This window comes from Mastigoproctus giganteus, chromosome 10 (genome assembly GCF_048544385.1).
Source record: "Mastigoproctus giganteus isolate SK-2022 chromosome 10, ASM4854438v1, whole genome shotgun sequence".
In the NCBI taxonomy this organism is placed as follows: Eukaryota; Metazoa; Arthropoda; class Arachnida; order Uropygi; family Thelyphonidae; genus Mastigoproctus; species Mastigoproctus giganteus.
The window spans coordinates 34,742,815-34,760,905 of record NC_143584.1 but is presented as its reverse complement, the minus strand read 5'-3'; the positions used below and the strand labels follow the sequence as shown (position 1 = coordinate 34,760,905).

General features: G+C 37.5%; 1 protein-coding gene across 1 annotated transcript in view; it reads left to right on the top strand.

Annotated features, from left to right (window-relative positions):
* Trs31 (trafficking protein particle complex subunit 31) overlaps positions 1-18,091 on the top strand; it is a 56,679-nt gene that overhangs the window by 27,037 nt on the left and 11,551 nt on the right. The window contains exons 4-5 of the mRNA XM_090382276.1: positions 2,571-2,628; positions 10,054-10,113. Of these exons, the coding sequence (XP_090238402.1) occupies positions 2,571-2,628; positions 10,054-10,113 (118 nt within the window). The remainder of the gene's footprint in view (positions 1-2,570; positions 2,629-10,053; positions 10,114-18,091) is intronic.

The following is an 18,091-nucleotide window of genomic DNA, read 5'->3' as shown; positions in this document are numbered from 1 at the left end:
CACTATAAATTTCAGAAGATTACATCTGGAATGAGTTCCTCTTCCTTCTTGCATATCCTGAAACATTCAACGTCCACATCCACTTCTGCATAATCTTTGAAGCTTAAGTTTAGTTGATGATGCACATGCTCAAACATTTATTCTCTATTATTGGACTGTTCTTCACAATTATTAGAGGAAGGAGCATGCAAACTTCACACATTGCATAATTCAAGGTGGTAAATGCAGCATTTTTGAAGCAGTTGGTGATCACTTTTTTCATCAACTTCATCCCATACTGAAACACAAATACATTGCCTGCAAGATGTCAATTTCACATTGAATTTTGCTTTCAAGACGTAGCACAATTTTGTTTAATAGCATTCTTCTGTAGTTTTCTTAAAACTGGATTACACCTTGATCGAGAGTCTGAAAAACTGATGTCATGTTTAGCAGTAGGTACTTGACAGTGATTGCATGTAGATTATTTTTTTTATTCTCACTCATCATGCAAGCTAAGTCTCTGATCCATTATGCGTAGATTTGTGATGTCATCCATGCCTTTTGCTTTGCTCGATAAATAGTTGGTAACATCTTCAAACCTTTAAAGCATTGAGGCTTCTGGGCTTTTTCCAATGATTAAAAGGGAAGCTTCTCTGTGCCAGACATGTTTGCTGCTAGGAGAATGGTAATCCTGTTGTTTGGCCTTTTTTCTGCCACTACATTTCTCACCTTTAAATGTGTTTTATTCGGTAGCAATTTAAAAAAAAGTCCAGTTTCATCAGCATTGAAGATGTCATTTTGGTTGTATGTCAGCAAAACATTTTTTAAACAATTTTCCTTCCATTCCTTTGTAGTGTCAATATCCATGGCATTACTTTTGCCACACTTTTTTTTAACTATATAATATCGGTGTAAATACACCATAGTTAACCCATATATTTGAGCTACGATTGTAGCGTAGAAGGCATCGTTTTAAATGTATCTCATAATGTGGTTGCCTTCACAACAAGATAGCTACTATTGAATTACTTCAAATAAATAACGCTTCTCTAGTAGAGAAGACTACTGTTATTTATTTTCAGCGGTACCACCACCCAGACGATCGTTTCGAAGCTTTTTGGCTTCGTCATCAGTGGGCGGGCAGGTACCCAGGTAATACAACAAGCCATCTCAGTTGCGAAGTTATATCCACATTATGAGAGATGCCAGAAGGGTGTGGTGGTAATGTATTTGGAAAATTAAATGCACTAGGCATAATCCTTATGGGTTTTGATAATTAACTATATAATATCGGTGTAAATACACCATAGTTAACCCATATATTTGAGCTACGATTGTAGCGTAGAAGGCATAGTTTTAAATGTATCTCATAATGTGGTTGCCTTCACAACAAGATAGCTACTATTGAATTACTTCAAATAAATAACGCTTCTCTAGTAGAGAAGACTACTGTTATTTATTTTCAGCGGTACCACCACCCAGACGATCGTTTCGAAGCTTTTTGGCTTCGTCATCATTGGCGGGCAAGGATTATGCCTAGTGCATTTAATTTTCCAAATACATTACCACCACACCCTTCTGGCATCTCTCATAATGTGGATATAACTTCGCAACTGAGATGGCTTGTTGTATTACCTGGGTACCTGCCCGCTAGTACCCTTTCCTAGTACCCTTTGTATCTTTTCAAGTACCCTTTGCCTTTTGTGCTCGAATCCTACCTGGTGCAGAAGATTTCTCTAAACTTTCAATCATTTTCTGATGTTTCAGAATAGTGAACAGTGTACTCTTAGAAATGCTGAACTGTTTTGCCGATGTCAGTCTTAGAATGCACACCATTATCTACAGCTTGCAAAATCCTAATTTTATCTGCAATTGGTAAAACTATCTGCTTTCTTGGAACTATACCAATAAACATACTCTAACTAATGAAATTAGCTTCTAGCCTGTGTTCATTTCATTACCACACTGCGAGAAAAGGTGAGGGAAACCTTAAATGATTTCTCACGGTCAGGCAAGCTTGTCAATTAATTCAGTATATTTGAAGCATTCTGTCATTTTTAAATGTGAATATTCTAATATTGTAATAAAAATTCAGATTAAGAGGTAAGAATTTGTCATTATAGAGAAATCTTTGTATTTTAAATGTTGTTGTATTGGATGTAGAATAGCATTAGGTTAATGAGAAATTGGCAGGGATCAACCACATAGGACGTTATAAAGTGTTGGGACATTAAAAAAGAGGATCGCTATAAAGAGCTTCAACTGTATTCAATGGTTCGTTTTTTTTTTTTTTAAGTGAAGATCTTGCTTCCCTTGCACCTGCCAGGGGGTTAAATGTTATTGTATTAGAACATACTTTGACACCCAGTAGTTCAAATAAAAGTTTTTAAGATTCCTGTTCCCCCACCCCTCAAAACGGAGGGAGAATACAAGTATTAAAAAGGCTCAGTTTTGGACGTTCCATCTGTATTGATTTTAATAATTGAGCATAAAACTTGTATTCATAGTGTTATATTCATACTAGAACTTATATTCATACTCAAGTAACTAAATATATAGTTCAAAAATGTTTTTCTCTTGCCATTTAGGTATTATTTGGGAAGGAAGCTGATAAGTTAGAACATGCTAATGATGATGAGAAGACATGTATCTTTTTCATTTCTGTAATCTAATGACATCTTAAATTTTAAACCTGTTGCTAGTCACATATGGGTCATTTTGGACCTCTCCACACACACACACACACACACACACACACACACACACACACACACACACACACACACACACACACACACTCTTTTTTGGCCAGTTTTTCTGTTAAAAATTTGAGAGATCCATTACACTGAGGTAAAATGTGCTACAATGCTGGTGATATCTTTCATATGATTTCATGCAACTACCAGAAGGTTACCATCGTTAAGTACATAATCAATTGTCATGTAAAAATAACCGAGTGACAACCTGCAATTGTTAACTACTTAATTTGAAAATTAATGACAGCTGAACTATAGTAGGTCATCTTGTAAAACCTTTGAATTAGTTTTCCCATTTGTTAATGAAATGGTAATTCCTTAAGCAAGGGTTTTCCAAACTGTGGATCACAAGCAACTTAAAGTGGCTACAACATTTTTGTCCGTTCCAAAGAAGTAAACATTCAGCTTGCTTCCTTCCCTTGGCAGGTATGCATGCTTGCTTCCCAAACCATGAAAGTAGTTAAGTAAAAATCTAAATATATTTCTTGACGAAATGTCAGAGTATGAAAAAGGCTGTTTAAGCATGGGTAATGCATCTCCATCATTTCTACTACCTAGGTAGTATGCATGCATTTTATTATATCTCATATTGTGAATACCTTCACGATGAGTTGCCTAGGTATTGCACTACTTCAAATAAGTAACACTTCTCTGGTAGAGAAGACTACTGTTACTTATTCTCAGATGGGCACCACCACCCAGACGGCACCGTTCCGAAGCTGGTTGGCTTCATCATCAATGGATGGGCAGGTACCCTGTTGCAATAGTGACAACCCAGTTATGAAGTATAACTCCACAATATGAGAGATGCTTGATGGTGTGCATGGTTTAATTTAAATATATTTCTTGACGAAATGTCAACGTGTATGAAAAAGGCTGTTTAAGCATGGGTAGTGCATCTCCATCATTTCTACTACACGGGTAGTATGGATACACCCAAGTTGCTTACTTATGCATAAGCTTCATGCGTAATTTCTTTATTTATTCAATTTAGTTTAGTAAAGATATGAACTACTTTACTAAAGTTGTTCGTTAGTAGAGGTCTGGATTCAGGTCTCATTGGTGACTAAAGGAATTCTTAAGGGCCTCTTCAATTAGGACTGTAGTTAGCCAACCTCAGGCCGAGGAATTCTTCTGTGAGTTGTTTTAGACGTCAATGGATGTATCACACAAAAAGCTTATTGCATGTGCATGCATAAGATGGACCTCATAAGCCAATTTCCAAATTGTATAGAAATGCAGCTTTTTAATTATTAATATACATGTCCAAAATCATATTCACTTTACAGGGTTGCTAGATATGAGAGAATTAACGTATCTGCCATTCTGATAGATAAAGCAATGGACACACCCAAGTTCCTTACTTATGCATAAGATTCATGCATAATTTATTCAATTTATTTTTCTTTTTTACAATCACCTCCTCAACAGCATGCAAGCTGGAAGGGTGCAAAAAGAGTACTTACAAAAAATAATTACAATAATATATACAAGACAGTATTTATCTACAGAAATAATATTTACATAAATATAAGGACTTGGATAAACTGGACTTTGGACAGGAGAGTTCACTGGTTCCTTGGATGTAAAAATACGCAATTGGTTCTTTCTTACAAGACATCCCCAAGGGGGTTTTAGGTGTGGCTCACTCAAGACTGTGATAAAGGTTCTCCCAGATTGCTTTTTTGTATGTCTTATTTTCAGTTACTTTGATTGGGTCAATTTTAAGGTGTTTGCTGGAAACATATTGTTCAGGCAGTAAAGGTTGTAGAGTTTCATTCTTAAGAGAAACTGAGAATCCTGTCTCCTTCTGTGACAGGATCTGAGACCTGTAACAATTTCATATATGTTGGGAACATAAACTCTTCTGGTCAGTAATTTTGATAGAGTGATGATATTTTTTCTAGGACAAGGAACTTCCAAGGTGTCATGTCAAGGTTAGTGTGTAATGTTATCCGGGATATAGTGAACAGCATCGCTCGGATGCACCGACCGGGCTAGCGGGGTGGGTAAAGTGCCTGCCTAGCAACCCAAAGGTCTCGGGCTTGGATCAAAGTACTGCAAAAACCTTGGGAGGTGCATTATGGCCACAGAAGCCGATGCGCCAACAACTACAAAAAAATAAATCGCTCGAATGCAGTTTAACCATCTTAAAAGCCAGTATTCAATGCCAAATATCTTTTCTTTTTGGAATGCCAGTGCAGAGGACCAGATCTCTGGACCGGATGGGTGTGAGACATCTTGTTATATATTGCATATTAGGGACATGTAGTAACTTGTTAGTTCCTGCTGGATTGTCCAAAATGCCACTTATGTTTTGTTTCTAGTTTGGCAGAAATGCTCCTGAAATGTTGAGGTTCTCAACATTTCAGGAGCATTTCTGCCAAAAAAGTCTCATCCCATCTGGGATGAGACTTTTTTTTTTTACTATCTTGCCATTGATGAACACCTGGATATTGCTTTTATAGTGCCTCTTCGTGAAAGTCATCTTTGATGTTTTATCATGGTTCAGTTGTAGCCCAGCCATTTCAAGATAATTAACAAGCTCTATTTCCAGAGATAGATTTTGGCTGATTTCAGATGCATTATGTGGAAGTGATTGGAAGTGACAAATTGCTTTCAGTCATCTGCATAGGAACTGAAGTGGGGATTTGAGGCAAGAAATGGTTCTAAAAGTGTAGCAAAGAGGGCAGCTGACATCACAGTGATGGTTGCTGAGTTTGGGCCACATGAGATGAATAATTTCCTCGATTCCAGCAAAGTAAGGATCTCAAGTAGAGGACCAGAGATTTTAAAATAATGTCGAAGAAAATGTGAGGACGGACACAGTATCGAAGGCACCTCTGATATAAAAAAAAATTACATCAGTCTGCGATTTGTTTATAGTTTTCTCTATTCTGAAGAGAGCTTCCAAGAGATTGGAAGTTGTAGATCTGCATTGAATAACTGTACATAGGTAAGGAGGCAGTTTAGAGAAGCATTGATTGACTATTGCAGGATGATTGAGTTTCGAAGACCTTCAATTAAATTGCATCTAGTAGAAATTGGGCAGAAATCTTTAGGTGATTTTGGATGATTATAGATTTAGGAATGGGTTTAAAGAAGTAAGTTTGCCAACTCAGTGGAATGTATCCAGTTTCAAGAATTTTTTGATAGATGTGTAGCAAAAAAAATACTTGCTACACCATATGCTCATCGATTTGGCAAGCTTACTTCGTTAAACCCATTCCTAAATCAAAGCCAACTGATCCTACTGTTGCTTTGTTGGGTAGACCTTTTATCACATTAATTGATGCATTGAGATCACAGTGTTGTTCATTATGAGTGGGGGTCCAGTTGTGCCATTAGATGTGGTAAGGGAAATAAGCTGTTCATCTTTCTCAATGAAAGAAAGGTTTATCCAGTCTTTGAGGAGTTTACTGTGCATGTCAGATTGGTTTCTGTGCTGTGGCAGTATTCTGTGGAATTGTTTGACTCTTGAAAGATGATGGTTTACTGCCTTTTTGGATTTGAGAAATTTTGCTCTGTCTCTTTTATAGCTCTTGTGGTCAATGTGTGATCTGGAATTCAGCCATTTTCTGTAGGACTTCTGCTTTTGAATAAATGTCTTTTTGGTAAGATCATTGAACCAGTTCCTGGTTTTATCTGAAATTCTGACTCTCTTGGAGGCTCCCACAATAGCAGTGATCTGCAACTGCTCAGAAAGATATCAACAAATCATAAGATTTGTTGATTAGAATAAAATAAAAGGACTCTTCTGGAATTATAGGAATGAGCAAAAGTTAAGACTACAGTATTATGGATAGCTTATGGGTGCAAATCCTTTATGGCAAGTGAGGAAATATGGACATATTGAGTACATTGTTGGATTATCAGAGGACTTTAGGCTTTAATTCAAAGAAAATCAAATAGTTCTGTAAACTAAGAAGTTTCAAGGCAGAAATTTTTGCCAAGATTATATGAAGAGATGGGTTCAAAACACTTCTTTTTTTTTATAGTAATTGTAATGTACTCATGTACCAGCAAGTTTATCTTTTGCTGCTGGATCAGTTATACAGAGAAAATCTGTATTTATGTTATCAGTATATGAGATTTCTTGCTTTAAGTTGTTTTATTTTGGTCCATTTTGTTTTTCTATATTTTTTACATATACTGTCTCTTTCAGATGTGTTTGAAGAACCAAGTTTACAACTATTTACATTTTATATTAAAAATGCAACTGTAAAAGAAAGTTGCAGTGTAACAAATTTGTGTTTGTTAACTTAAATTGTAACTTTCTCAAAGTATTTTTGATCTTTTTATCCCTAAATGAAAACATACCATAATAGCAATATCTCTCATCTTTTATATAAATAGAATCTTAATCTTTTGGCAGTGCCATTTGTTGAAGTCAATGCAATACCAAGGCAGCTTGTTGTGAAGGCAAAGTTTGTACTGCTGCATTAACTATGCAAATATTAATTTTGCTGGCTGAAAAAAAAAAACACACAAATTAGTCTCTTTGACTTTATATAATTAAATGTTAGAGTATCTTTTATTTTCAAATAATTTAATCACAATCTACAGATATTTTAGTCGTTTCAGTATATGCTATTTTTCTTTAAAATCTGAACACATAGTATGTGTATTCCTTATAAGTAAATAATTGATTTAACTCGTTTTAAAGCTTTGATTATTTTCAGTGTATTAAAGTAATAAAAGTAAAAAATCAACTTTGTTTTCATTTTCTGGAATTTACATTTTACTGCAATTTGCACCTTTTATTGCCAATCCTCAGGAAAAATTGCCAATAAGGAGTTTTACTGAATTTCCTGGAATCATTCCAACACTATGCCTAGTGACATGGCACAGTATCCTGTTAGAAGTAGCCATTACCAGTTGGATAAACTTGGAGCATGAAGGGATGAGCCTGGTTTGCAACAGTGTTTAAGTAGTGTGGCAGTTCAGACATTGATCCACTAGTTTTGAGGGACCTAATGTGTACTGCGAAAATACCCTACATCACACACTCATGCACCAGAATGCAGTGTCATCATATGGTACAATGATTCATGCTACTATCCTCATACTTTCATCCTGCTGTCAAAATGGAACACTTGGAACCAGGATTTGTTGCACCAGGTGATCTTTTACCACTATTGAAATGTTCAGGGTTGTCAGCCCACTGTACTATGTAGCTGCACAAATGTCATACAGACCTGGACTGAAAACCTGGACAGAGATATCTTCACTCCACTCCTGGGAATACCAAATGGGGCAGCCCTGACGCCTTGGCGCCCGACTGAAGCCACCCCACATGTATGCCCTGTTGGCGAATAGGCCAGCTCCCTTGCCTGGCCTACTTTCTACCCTTCCCTGGCGGGGGATGAGGGGACAGCCCTGCTGTCACCTCCCCTTCTCGCCACCCCTTCTTTTCCTTCTGGTGGGGCATGGGCATGCCCCACTGTAAACTGGAGTTGTCTTCCCTATCGGCTCCATACTTCTATCTCCCCCCCCCAGTCTTCTGTCTCCCTCCCCACTCTACCTGCACGCTAGTGAACGCCCCACACAATCTAAATTCCACAAGTGAAAATCAATTTCGCCCACCATTTCTTTTGACCTCCTAGCACTTCCTCCTCAACGTGATCACATTTTTATTTATTTATTTTTATTTTTATTTATTTTATTTTATTATTTTTTTTTATTTATTTATTTTTTATTTTTTTTTATTTATTTTTTTTTTAGGTCCTAGCCACTGAAATCTCAGGAAATTAGGTGGCAGGACCTGCCAGAGTGAACTATATTCAAGTGGATACCTGGTCTGCCTCCGGGGCGAAAGTGGGGCAACGTTGGGCCTCAGTAGAGGTCTGGCGGCTAAATGACCAGATGAACAACGGTACAAGGCATCACACATATACAAAGTCCATACACTTTTAAATCTCTGGCTTTTCCAGTAAACTGGTTCACATACAATGTAACCTACGCGGAGATGGGGGAAACCCCTGGTGCCGCTTGACCCTAAACACACTTTACACTTGTACTATGTAGCTGCAGAGATGGGAGAAATCCCAGGTGCCATCTGACACGAACATACCTTATGTACTATGTAGCTGATAAAAAGTGAAACTGGGTAAGGTTATCTGCTGCTAACCTCATGACATGGTCCAGCGCATTTCCGTATATTGCTTTATGCTATCATTTTGCCATTTGTCACCTGCTGATTATACTGTACAGTTCTTTTTGCTTCCTGTACCAAATCAGTGAATTGTTTGTGACCACAGGACTGCCATTGGCAGGATGTTTCAAGTTGTTGAACCATTCTTTGTACACTGTAGACCAGCAGTAGTGAATCAGGGGCATGTGTGTCATGTGCAGCACCATAGGAAAATATACTGGCATGTTACCACCCTTTAATAGCTTGCACAGTAAAAAAAAAAAGTATTTATTTTATTTGAAAGTAAATTTGCTTTATGGTCTGTCAGCCCATTGTAAAGATAAAAACCATAATATCTGCAAACTTATGTGCGAAAAAAGTTCTTATTAGAATCTTGCAATTATCGTTGCCATCACTGCAATAGACACTTGTGAATGAATTCATGATCCATGTTACTTGCACTGACATGTCCGGTGCAAACTGTCAGATCATACTTAAAATAGCATAGCTTGTGCTGTTAGCACATTGCCTGCTTTATATAGCTGTTATATGCTGTTAGCCCATTGCCTGCTTTATATAGCCTGGTCACTATATGAGCATTTAAACAAGGTGTTAAATTGTGTGCAAAATTCTGGGGCATATTGTAGGCTACAAAATAAGGAAGACAAAGTCAATGTGTCCCATTCTGAATGGTTATAAACCAATGAATGTTTGAATTTTAAAAAATGAATATGAAATTTTGAATAGTGAAAAATAATATAAAGCATAAAAAAAATACGAAAAAGCAGATGTGCTTAGTAAAATATTTATTCATTCTAGGCTTGTTTCCACTCATTCATATATATCTCTATATATATATATTATTATTATTTTTTTATGATTCAAAGCATCATAGCTACTTTTTGAAATTCAAACAGCCACATTCAGAATTGGACACTTTTTTTTTTTTTTTTTTCCTCCCCTCCTTTTGATCCTAGAATACATCCCAGAATTTCTTGCACATATGTTTGAATTACCCTGTATACCTATATGGTATGCACCTTTGTATAAAAGTAAACATGTTTGTTTCCTATTTGAAAATTTACTTAATTTTGTTATAGTTCTTATATTGTAATTTAATTTTATATGATTATATTTATTAAGTTTCCCTTGTGGTCACTTGTATTTTTCTTAACTATGAAGATTACATCATTGAAAAGGAACCACTTGTGAACAAATTCATTTCTGTGCCTAAAGACAAATGTATGTAATTACTTTTTTCTATTCTTTAACTTTTTTATATAAGTTTGAACTTTAGTTCCACAAGAGTGTTTTATGCTACTGGTTCATATCATAATTTTAACTAACTTTGCTGTGTATAAGAGGAGGTTGAAAGGTTTGTAGCCTCTCATAGAAGGAATGCTGGAAAGTTGCAAAAATTCATTTATTTTCCAATATAGTAACTGCTTTTAGGGGGGGGGGGGTACTATACTGATTTCTGGCATGATTCACTGGATTTCATAACCTACTCAAATAAAATTCTGAAGACTGATTGAAACCAGTCATTCACTGCATCCATTGCAACATTATCACTATTGGATTTCTTCCTTTCGAGTTCCCTTTTGAGATTTGTAAATAGAAAATACACTGGTGTGCAAAATTTAAGGACCAGTCAGGTTTTCACCTGTAGCTTCTCAACGGAGTGGCCTGGATGGATATCTGAAAAGCATACCAAAGGAACCTTTGGTATGCTTTTCAGTTTTTTTTATGAAAACCCCAAACACGAGAGGTATTGGAACCTATAGTACTTCGTACCATGCTTGGGTTGGAGGTTGAGAAGATGAAAGAAGATATTTATTGACATTAGACTTGAACTTCTGTAGACTATAATTTTCAGGAAATACGTACGAAGGAAGGTTGTTCCAGAAAACAGCAGTTGAATGAATAAATGAGGAAGATGAAAAGTTGGTTCTGTGAGTTTGAAGTTGAACAGTAAATGGATGTTTGGCTGGTGGCGGCATGTGTTCGGACTGTTTTGAAAGAGAGAGCGGGAATAATAGAAGCCAATTCAGGAGAACAGTGCCCATGGAAGTATCTGTAGAAAAGGCATGCAGAAGAAACAGTACGTCTATGAGACAGCGAGTGGAGACACTCTGTTAGAGATGAATCATTAATTAACCTAGCTGCCCTCTTCTGAATGGAATCTAGAAGCCTGAGAGAGGTTTTGGGGGCACTGCCCCAGATGTGGGAACAAATATTCCATGGTAGGGCGAATTTGTGATTTGTACAGAGTGAACAGCTGTTTAGAAGAAAAGTAACGCTGAGAGCGAAAGAGAAAACAAAGTTTTTTAGATACAGAGGAAGCAAAATTTGTAATATGCTTGTGCCAAGAGAGATTAGAAGTCAGGGTAATCCCCAAAAGAGATTGTCAACTTGCCTAGAAATCGGAGTGTCACCAAAGGTAAGCATAGGAGCAAAAAGAATCCTATTCGCGAGATATAAGACAAGACTGAGTTTTAGAAGGATTGAAATCAACTAAGTTGTCTTTGCCCCACTGGAGAATTACCTGGAGATCGATATTTAAGGAACTGGTAGCAGATATTCGGGAAGTTGAAGCTGATTGAGCAGGGCAAGGGCAAGGTTTCTCAAAATGGAAAGTGGAATGCAATGTGCTATCATCGGCAAAACTATGGATAGGATTTCCAGTCAGTGGAAGAAGGTCATTAATATACAAGAGGAAAAGAGTGGGGGAAAGAACTGAACCTTGGGGGACACCAGCATTAGTGGAGAAGTTAGAAGACAGAGAGCCATCTACCATCACCCTCAGTGAGTATTCAGAGAGAAAGCTGGATAACCAATTACAAAAAACAATTGGCAAACCATAAGATGGAAGCTTGTTTAGAAGACCTTTATGCCAAACACAATTGAAAGTCTTTGAGATGTCAAGAGCAACTGCTTGTGTTTCACTGAACTTTTACCATTGAATTTGTCCATAAATGGTTAACATAAGCCAGAATATCACCAGTGGATTGACACTGACAGAATCCATACTGGTGATCGTTGATCAGACAGAAGATTTCTAAGTAGTTTATAAGAGTTGGCGGTTAATTGATTTCTCCATTACTTTAGAAAGAGTAGAAGTAATTGCAATGGGACGATAATTGGATGGGAGGGATTTGTCACCCTTTTTTTTAGGAACTGGCTGGATATGAGCAAATTTCCAAGCAGAAGGAAAAACGCCTTTGGAATAAGAAAGTGAAAAAAGGTGGCAAAGAACAGGAGTAAGTTCAGGAGCACAGGTTTTGAGAACAAGTGGAGAAATACCATCAGGACCTGGATCTTTCTTAGCGTCAAGATTCGTCAAAATCCTTCTGACATCCTTTTGACGGAAGACCACAGGAGGCATTGAATTGAGTGTTGGGAATAGTGGGAGGTGTTTTACCTCCCACTATCATTAGTACATGAGTTGGAAGAAAAGTGGGATGCTAACAGGTCAGCTTTATCCTTGGCTGAAGTGAAAACAGAATCATCTGGTTTTGACAGGTGGGGGCAAAAGTTGTGGCCAATAATAGCTTTGGCAAGAGACCAGAATGCTCGGCTACCATTAGGGCAAGAAGCAAGTTTTCTACTCTTAGCCTGTTCAAAATCTAGTTTGGACTGATTAATAACTGCTTTACAATTGTTGTGAGCTTTGGTGTAGGCAGAAAATGAAACTGATGAATTAGTCGTTGAAGATGTACGAGGTAATGAAATTTTTGGATATGGCATACACATGGTAAGAATATACCTAGATCCTTGACATAACGTGGTCTCGACATTTCCCCCCCCCTCTGCATACACTACTCGGACTTACTCCAGTCACTATCTGGCAGAGTAGAGGTAGCAAGATTATACACTAGCTGATTCGGAAGCCTCCTAAGAGTTACTAATAGGTTTGGTCCGGTGTACTAACTAGCGGCTGGCCTGCGAACACCGTTTTAGAGCTGTACCCTCGAAATGTAAGGAACATTGGATCTCGCCATGATGTTCATCATAACCTCAAAAGTCATCAGTCATACTGCGTAATGCAAGAGATGGGGAATGGTTGACCGGAACTTAGCTCTGGAGACCAAACATGGGTCCCACCACTTCAAGCCTCCAATAAGTAAAGTAGTGGTATTGCACCGGTTGATGAGAGTCATCTACCACCTAGTATTCCCTGGTAACACAGAGGGGTGGCATTCATCCATGTGGTGTGGGTGCCACACCTCGACCCCTGCTTACATTGGTTCACACCTGGGTGTCACTCACAGTGCTTGTGCATGGAAGTTATACCGTGGATTACTAACAGTACCACCATTGTGAAGGTGCAAGCAGAGGATTTGGCTGTCACAGACTGTCCGGACTTTGCCGAAATTGGGTCCACTTGACTTGAATGTCACCTGAATATCAAATCCATTAGTGTTTTAGACTCCCAACTAGCAAGTACAGCTTGTCTGGCATATCTGAGAGAATGTCTGTGACAACCTCAAGGACCAAGTGAGGTACAGAAATGATGAAGGAAACAAAACGGTACAGAGGGACTTTTCAAAAATGGCAACATAGCACTGGCTGCCATGATACAGATGCATCACTGCCAATGATGGAACAAAGGGAAGAGGTGGTCCTTAGTAGGAGATGGCCACCCCTAATGTCAATGCAGGCTTTGCACCACCTGCCCATACTTATAACAATGTTGTTGATAAGTTCTTGTGGTAACATCGTCCATTCCTCTGCCAGCGCCATCTTTTTCTGGTAGGTGTGGACGTGCCGCTAGGTGTCTCCCCAAAATGTCCCATATGTGTTCAGTGGGATTTAGATCGGTGGAACGGGCAGGCTAGTCTATATGAACAAAGTCCTCACTTTCCAAAAGCATATCACAGCTGCAGTGCGATGGGGTGTGATGTTATCATCCATAAACACTTCTCTGGGCCAATGGCACCTCAGAACAGACGCACGTGGGAAAGGATTACCTCAGTACAGTAGTGTGTGCACTGGTTACAGTACCGCCTTCCACTATCTGGAGTTGTTTACGTCCATCCAAGATGACGCCTTCCCAGACGAGAACACCTTGACTGCCATATCGATCCCTTTCAGTGATGTTTGCAGGGTGATACCATGTGCCAACCTCTAGCCAGATTAGCTGACGTCCAGAATTGCTGCTGAGCCTGATTCTACTCTCATCAGTAAAGAGTACCATAAGTAAAGATTTTGTGGTTGTAACCTTTAGAAATAGTGTTGGTCCTTAAGTTTTGCACACCTTCTGGTGGAGCCAAATCCACGAGTAGGGACAATGCTGTAATACTCAAACCCACAGTCATGCATTGTTGCCTGAGTTAAGAATGCTGTGTCCCAGTGCATTGTCTTGAGCCTCAGTTACCCACAGAAACATCTCAGTAGATTAGGATAATAGTTGGCATCAATAGCAGCATCTCATTCCAGGAAAATAACCATGATCACTCCATCTGCATCCCAGAAGACAAATGCCTTGGCTTTCCCAGCCAACTTTGCACTGAAATCATTTTAGGAGGCGTTGGGGGGAGAATCTGTGCTTCCACTGTTTTGGTGGTTCTTTTGTTTCAGGGTCAAAGTGGTCCACATGTTTTGTCCATACTGATATAACACTCCCAAAACTGAACTTCATTAGCTTCAAAATGCTGCACAATCCCATGACAACAGCCCACTGCCTGTTGTCATGGGATTGTGCAGCATTTGTATTCAGTGCTTTAGGAGCCCACCTTGAAGAAACCTTCATTCCTAAAACATTTGCCACAATATTGGGAGCTCGCTGATAGATGTTGAATGTTGTCTCGATGTTATTCTGCAGACTTGCACAGTCAGTTCCAAATGGAATCCACTTTTGCAGGTGTCAACACAGTAACAGGCATCTCACTGCAGAGTGCATCTTCAACATTGTCTCATCCTGCTTAAATTATCAACCCAATTTTTGACTGATGTATGAAGCACAAAATTCCCCCTTATGTTTGCTGCATATCGTCATGAATTTCTGTTGATTTCCTTTAAATGAAAGTACTCAGTGACTACATGGTGCTTGATTCTCTCAACAGTTACCATCATTCACTTCAACACCTCTGTGAAGGAGACAAATAGTTTCAGGATTTCAAATATAGTTAAAATCCTGAAAGTTTCTGCCAACACACAAGAGTCATGGCACAGATTGACAGTATCATCTTTCATGAAAACCTTTGTGATCTATATTGGGCTAAATACTTTTTTATTCCCTCCTACCCCTATATTTTGATCCCATTGTGGTTTGTTTTCCATTGAAAAATAAAATTTAAATTTTGATCTTGTACTTTGTGTTATGAAAAAACATGTTTTCATTCTTGGCATTAATGTTTTTGTAAAAGCTGTTTTTCTGTCAAAAAGAAAACTAATCATTTAGTGAAGATATGCATCAGCATTCTTGCTCACTTCAGGTAGGTGGTCTGCAATATTTTACTTGAGTAGGAAGATTAGCATATGTAATAGTAATATTGAAGATCAAATCATACTGAGAGAATACTAAAATCCACATTGTGTCAGTTAATTTTCAAGTATAAGAAAAATTATTGCACATTAACGGCAAAGTGACATGTTTTTGACAGTGAACTATACTCAAACTTTTCATTGAAAGCTTGAAACTATTATTACGTGAACTAATTTATTACTTCATGTAATAAATAAGTAATAGTTATCTTTCTGCATTAAGTGTCAAAAAAGGAGCTGCAAGGTATTACTGAGTTTTATCACTTGACACTTGAAAGTAACAAGCCAAACTGAAGGACACATACAATGATATGTGTGAGACAATCACATCGATAAGTGGATATAGAGGCTGAAAAATTATCTTAATCCAAAAGGCTTTAGAGCACCATAAGCTGAAGGGTCACAAATGGTGGCATAATGAAAAAATTTCCAGAACAGATACGTAGTGAACATTAAAATTTCTGAAGACTGAAACTTGCCATTAAAAGTGTGTGACACAGATTACTGTTCAAGGAAGTTTCTTTGCTATGTGATAGTGTACTGCCCGATGCTTTGCATGCAGTTGCATAAATCAAGGTTTGATTGTGTGGGCCCACGAGTCTTGCATCATGTCAGGGGGAACCCATGGGTCATCTACAATGTGAGTTGAGTCCTCGGTAATTTTGTAATTTGCAGGCTGGATGCATTTCAAGTTTTTTAATTTAAATAATTTAATACAATAATACCAAAAATTAATATATTAACTGAAAGTAACTGCTTTTATTAGGTTCAGCAACTTAACAAAATAATTTGTAAAATTAATTATATTAGGAACAGGTTTTATTTTTTTTTTGTTATATACAATAAAATATTGATACAGATTCAGTTATTACTGACTTGTAAAAAATGTAACACAAGTGCTTTTTTTTTTCTTTTTTTTTTTAATTATTGCAGGGGGGGGGTTAAATGGATCCGTGGATTCTTTTTGTTACTACTCATGGTCTGCGTGCCTCATGGGTTCTTTCTGTTCAGTCTGCAGTGTTAGTATTAGTGGTAGCAAATATTGCAAGGAAGCAAGCTTATACAAAAAAAACAAACCCTCCTGCATCACCTTCCCATCCCCTCCAGTAATTGTTTAATCCTTATAAATTTATTCAGACCTGCCTCCTTCCACAGCAGAGATGGCAGTTTGTTCCAACAATCAATTATAGCATGTTTGAAAGCAAATTTTCTCATATCTGTCAAACCATCCTTTCTCAGTTTAAATCAATGAATTCTCAACCATTCAAAAACAACCATTCAAAACACCTCAGTCTAGGTCTCCTTTCAGTTGCCTGGTTTCCAAATGCTGCAATTTTTTGTAGGGACCTGATTTTGTCAATAAACTAAAATGCTACTCATCTATGGATTTTGATAAGCAAAAATTCAAAGACAGAGATACCCTAATACCATTGATTGATATGTGTTGTTCTTCCTCTTCAAATTGGTAAATTATATTTGAACTGACTTGGTTAGGTTTATGAACAAGCCAGTTTTACCAAGATAAAACTCAAATTCTTCTATTAGGGCAGTGACATGAAGTTGATGGTGTCATTTTTGTCACGGTGTTTGGATGATGTGAAGCATACAATATAATATTCATAAGTGCTGGTGCTGCAATCAGGATGTGAAAATAGAAAATGATCCAAAGCAGCAGCAAAAAACAGGGCAGCTAGGATGTCTCGGGGGAATCCTCTGCAGATGTAGTTTGACAAGAAAATCTTATTCAATCCTCAGATACCTTTTCTTAAAAATGGAATTGAGGATTTTTAATAAGCTTCTGTATTTTAAAATGTCTTTAAAGAATTATCAACGCATTGGTTGAGACATTATCAAAGGTAGCTTTAACATCTAAAAAGATTACATCAAGCTGTGCTTCTGCACTGAGTTATGGATCCGAAATAATGTCCAATGAATTTTTCTATCAATTCTTAGGATAGGTGTTTCAAGTTGTGCATTTCATCACTGATTGGTCTTTTAAGTCAGTGTTCTCGACAAGTCCATTGGAAACGTCAACCTAAGTTGATTTCAATGCTTATGAAGATGATGCACTTGCAACAGATCTGTGTTAACCTTCTAACTACAATTTACTGATGACAATACTTCCACCATTCAGGGTTATATTTCATTTAATTGAAAGACTTTTTTCTCAGAGTGGACATTACATTGAAATTGTATGCACTGACAGCAATTTCTCACTAGCTACTTTTCGTGGCAGGAACTCCAAATTCATTTTATGTGAACTGTAGTGCTTCAATGTCTTATAATGGTGTGGGTACATGAAATGTAGAACTTCAATATCTTATAATGGAGCGGGAATTGGTGTAAGTCTGTAATTATCTGTACAGTATTGTGATTAGTGGCGGGGATGCCAAGAATTTATTTATTGTACTAGGCTGGGACTGCCTAGTACAATAAATTAATTTAAAAAAAAATCTCTTTAGAATCACAGTGTGTAAATATGGAAATCTTTCTAGGAAACAGTGTATGACTAGGAATTGGCAGCTGAAGCCAATTCTTGCTTTAAAGCTCAAGTAAAATTTAGGGCATAAAGCCTAATTTTGTACATAACAATATCCAAATTGGGTTAGCTACTAAATGTATTGATCACATAGTGTGGAGTCACACTATCACAAGTTGCCTTTAACTGCACTGCTCTAAATAAAAAGCATTGTTCCCAAAGGAGAAGTATATTGCTATTTATATAAAATGTATT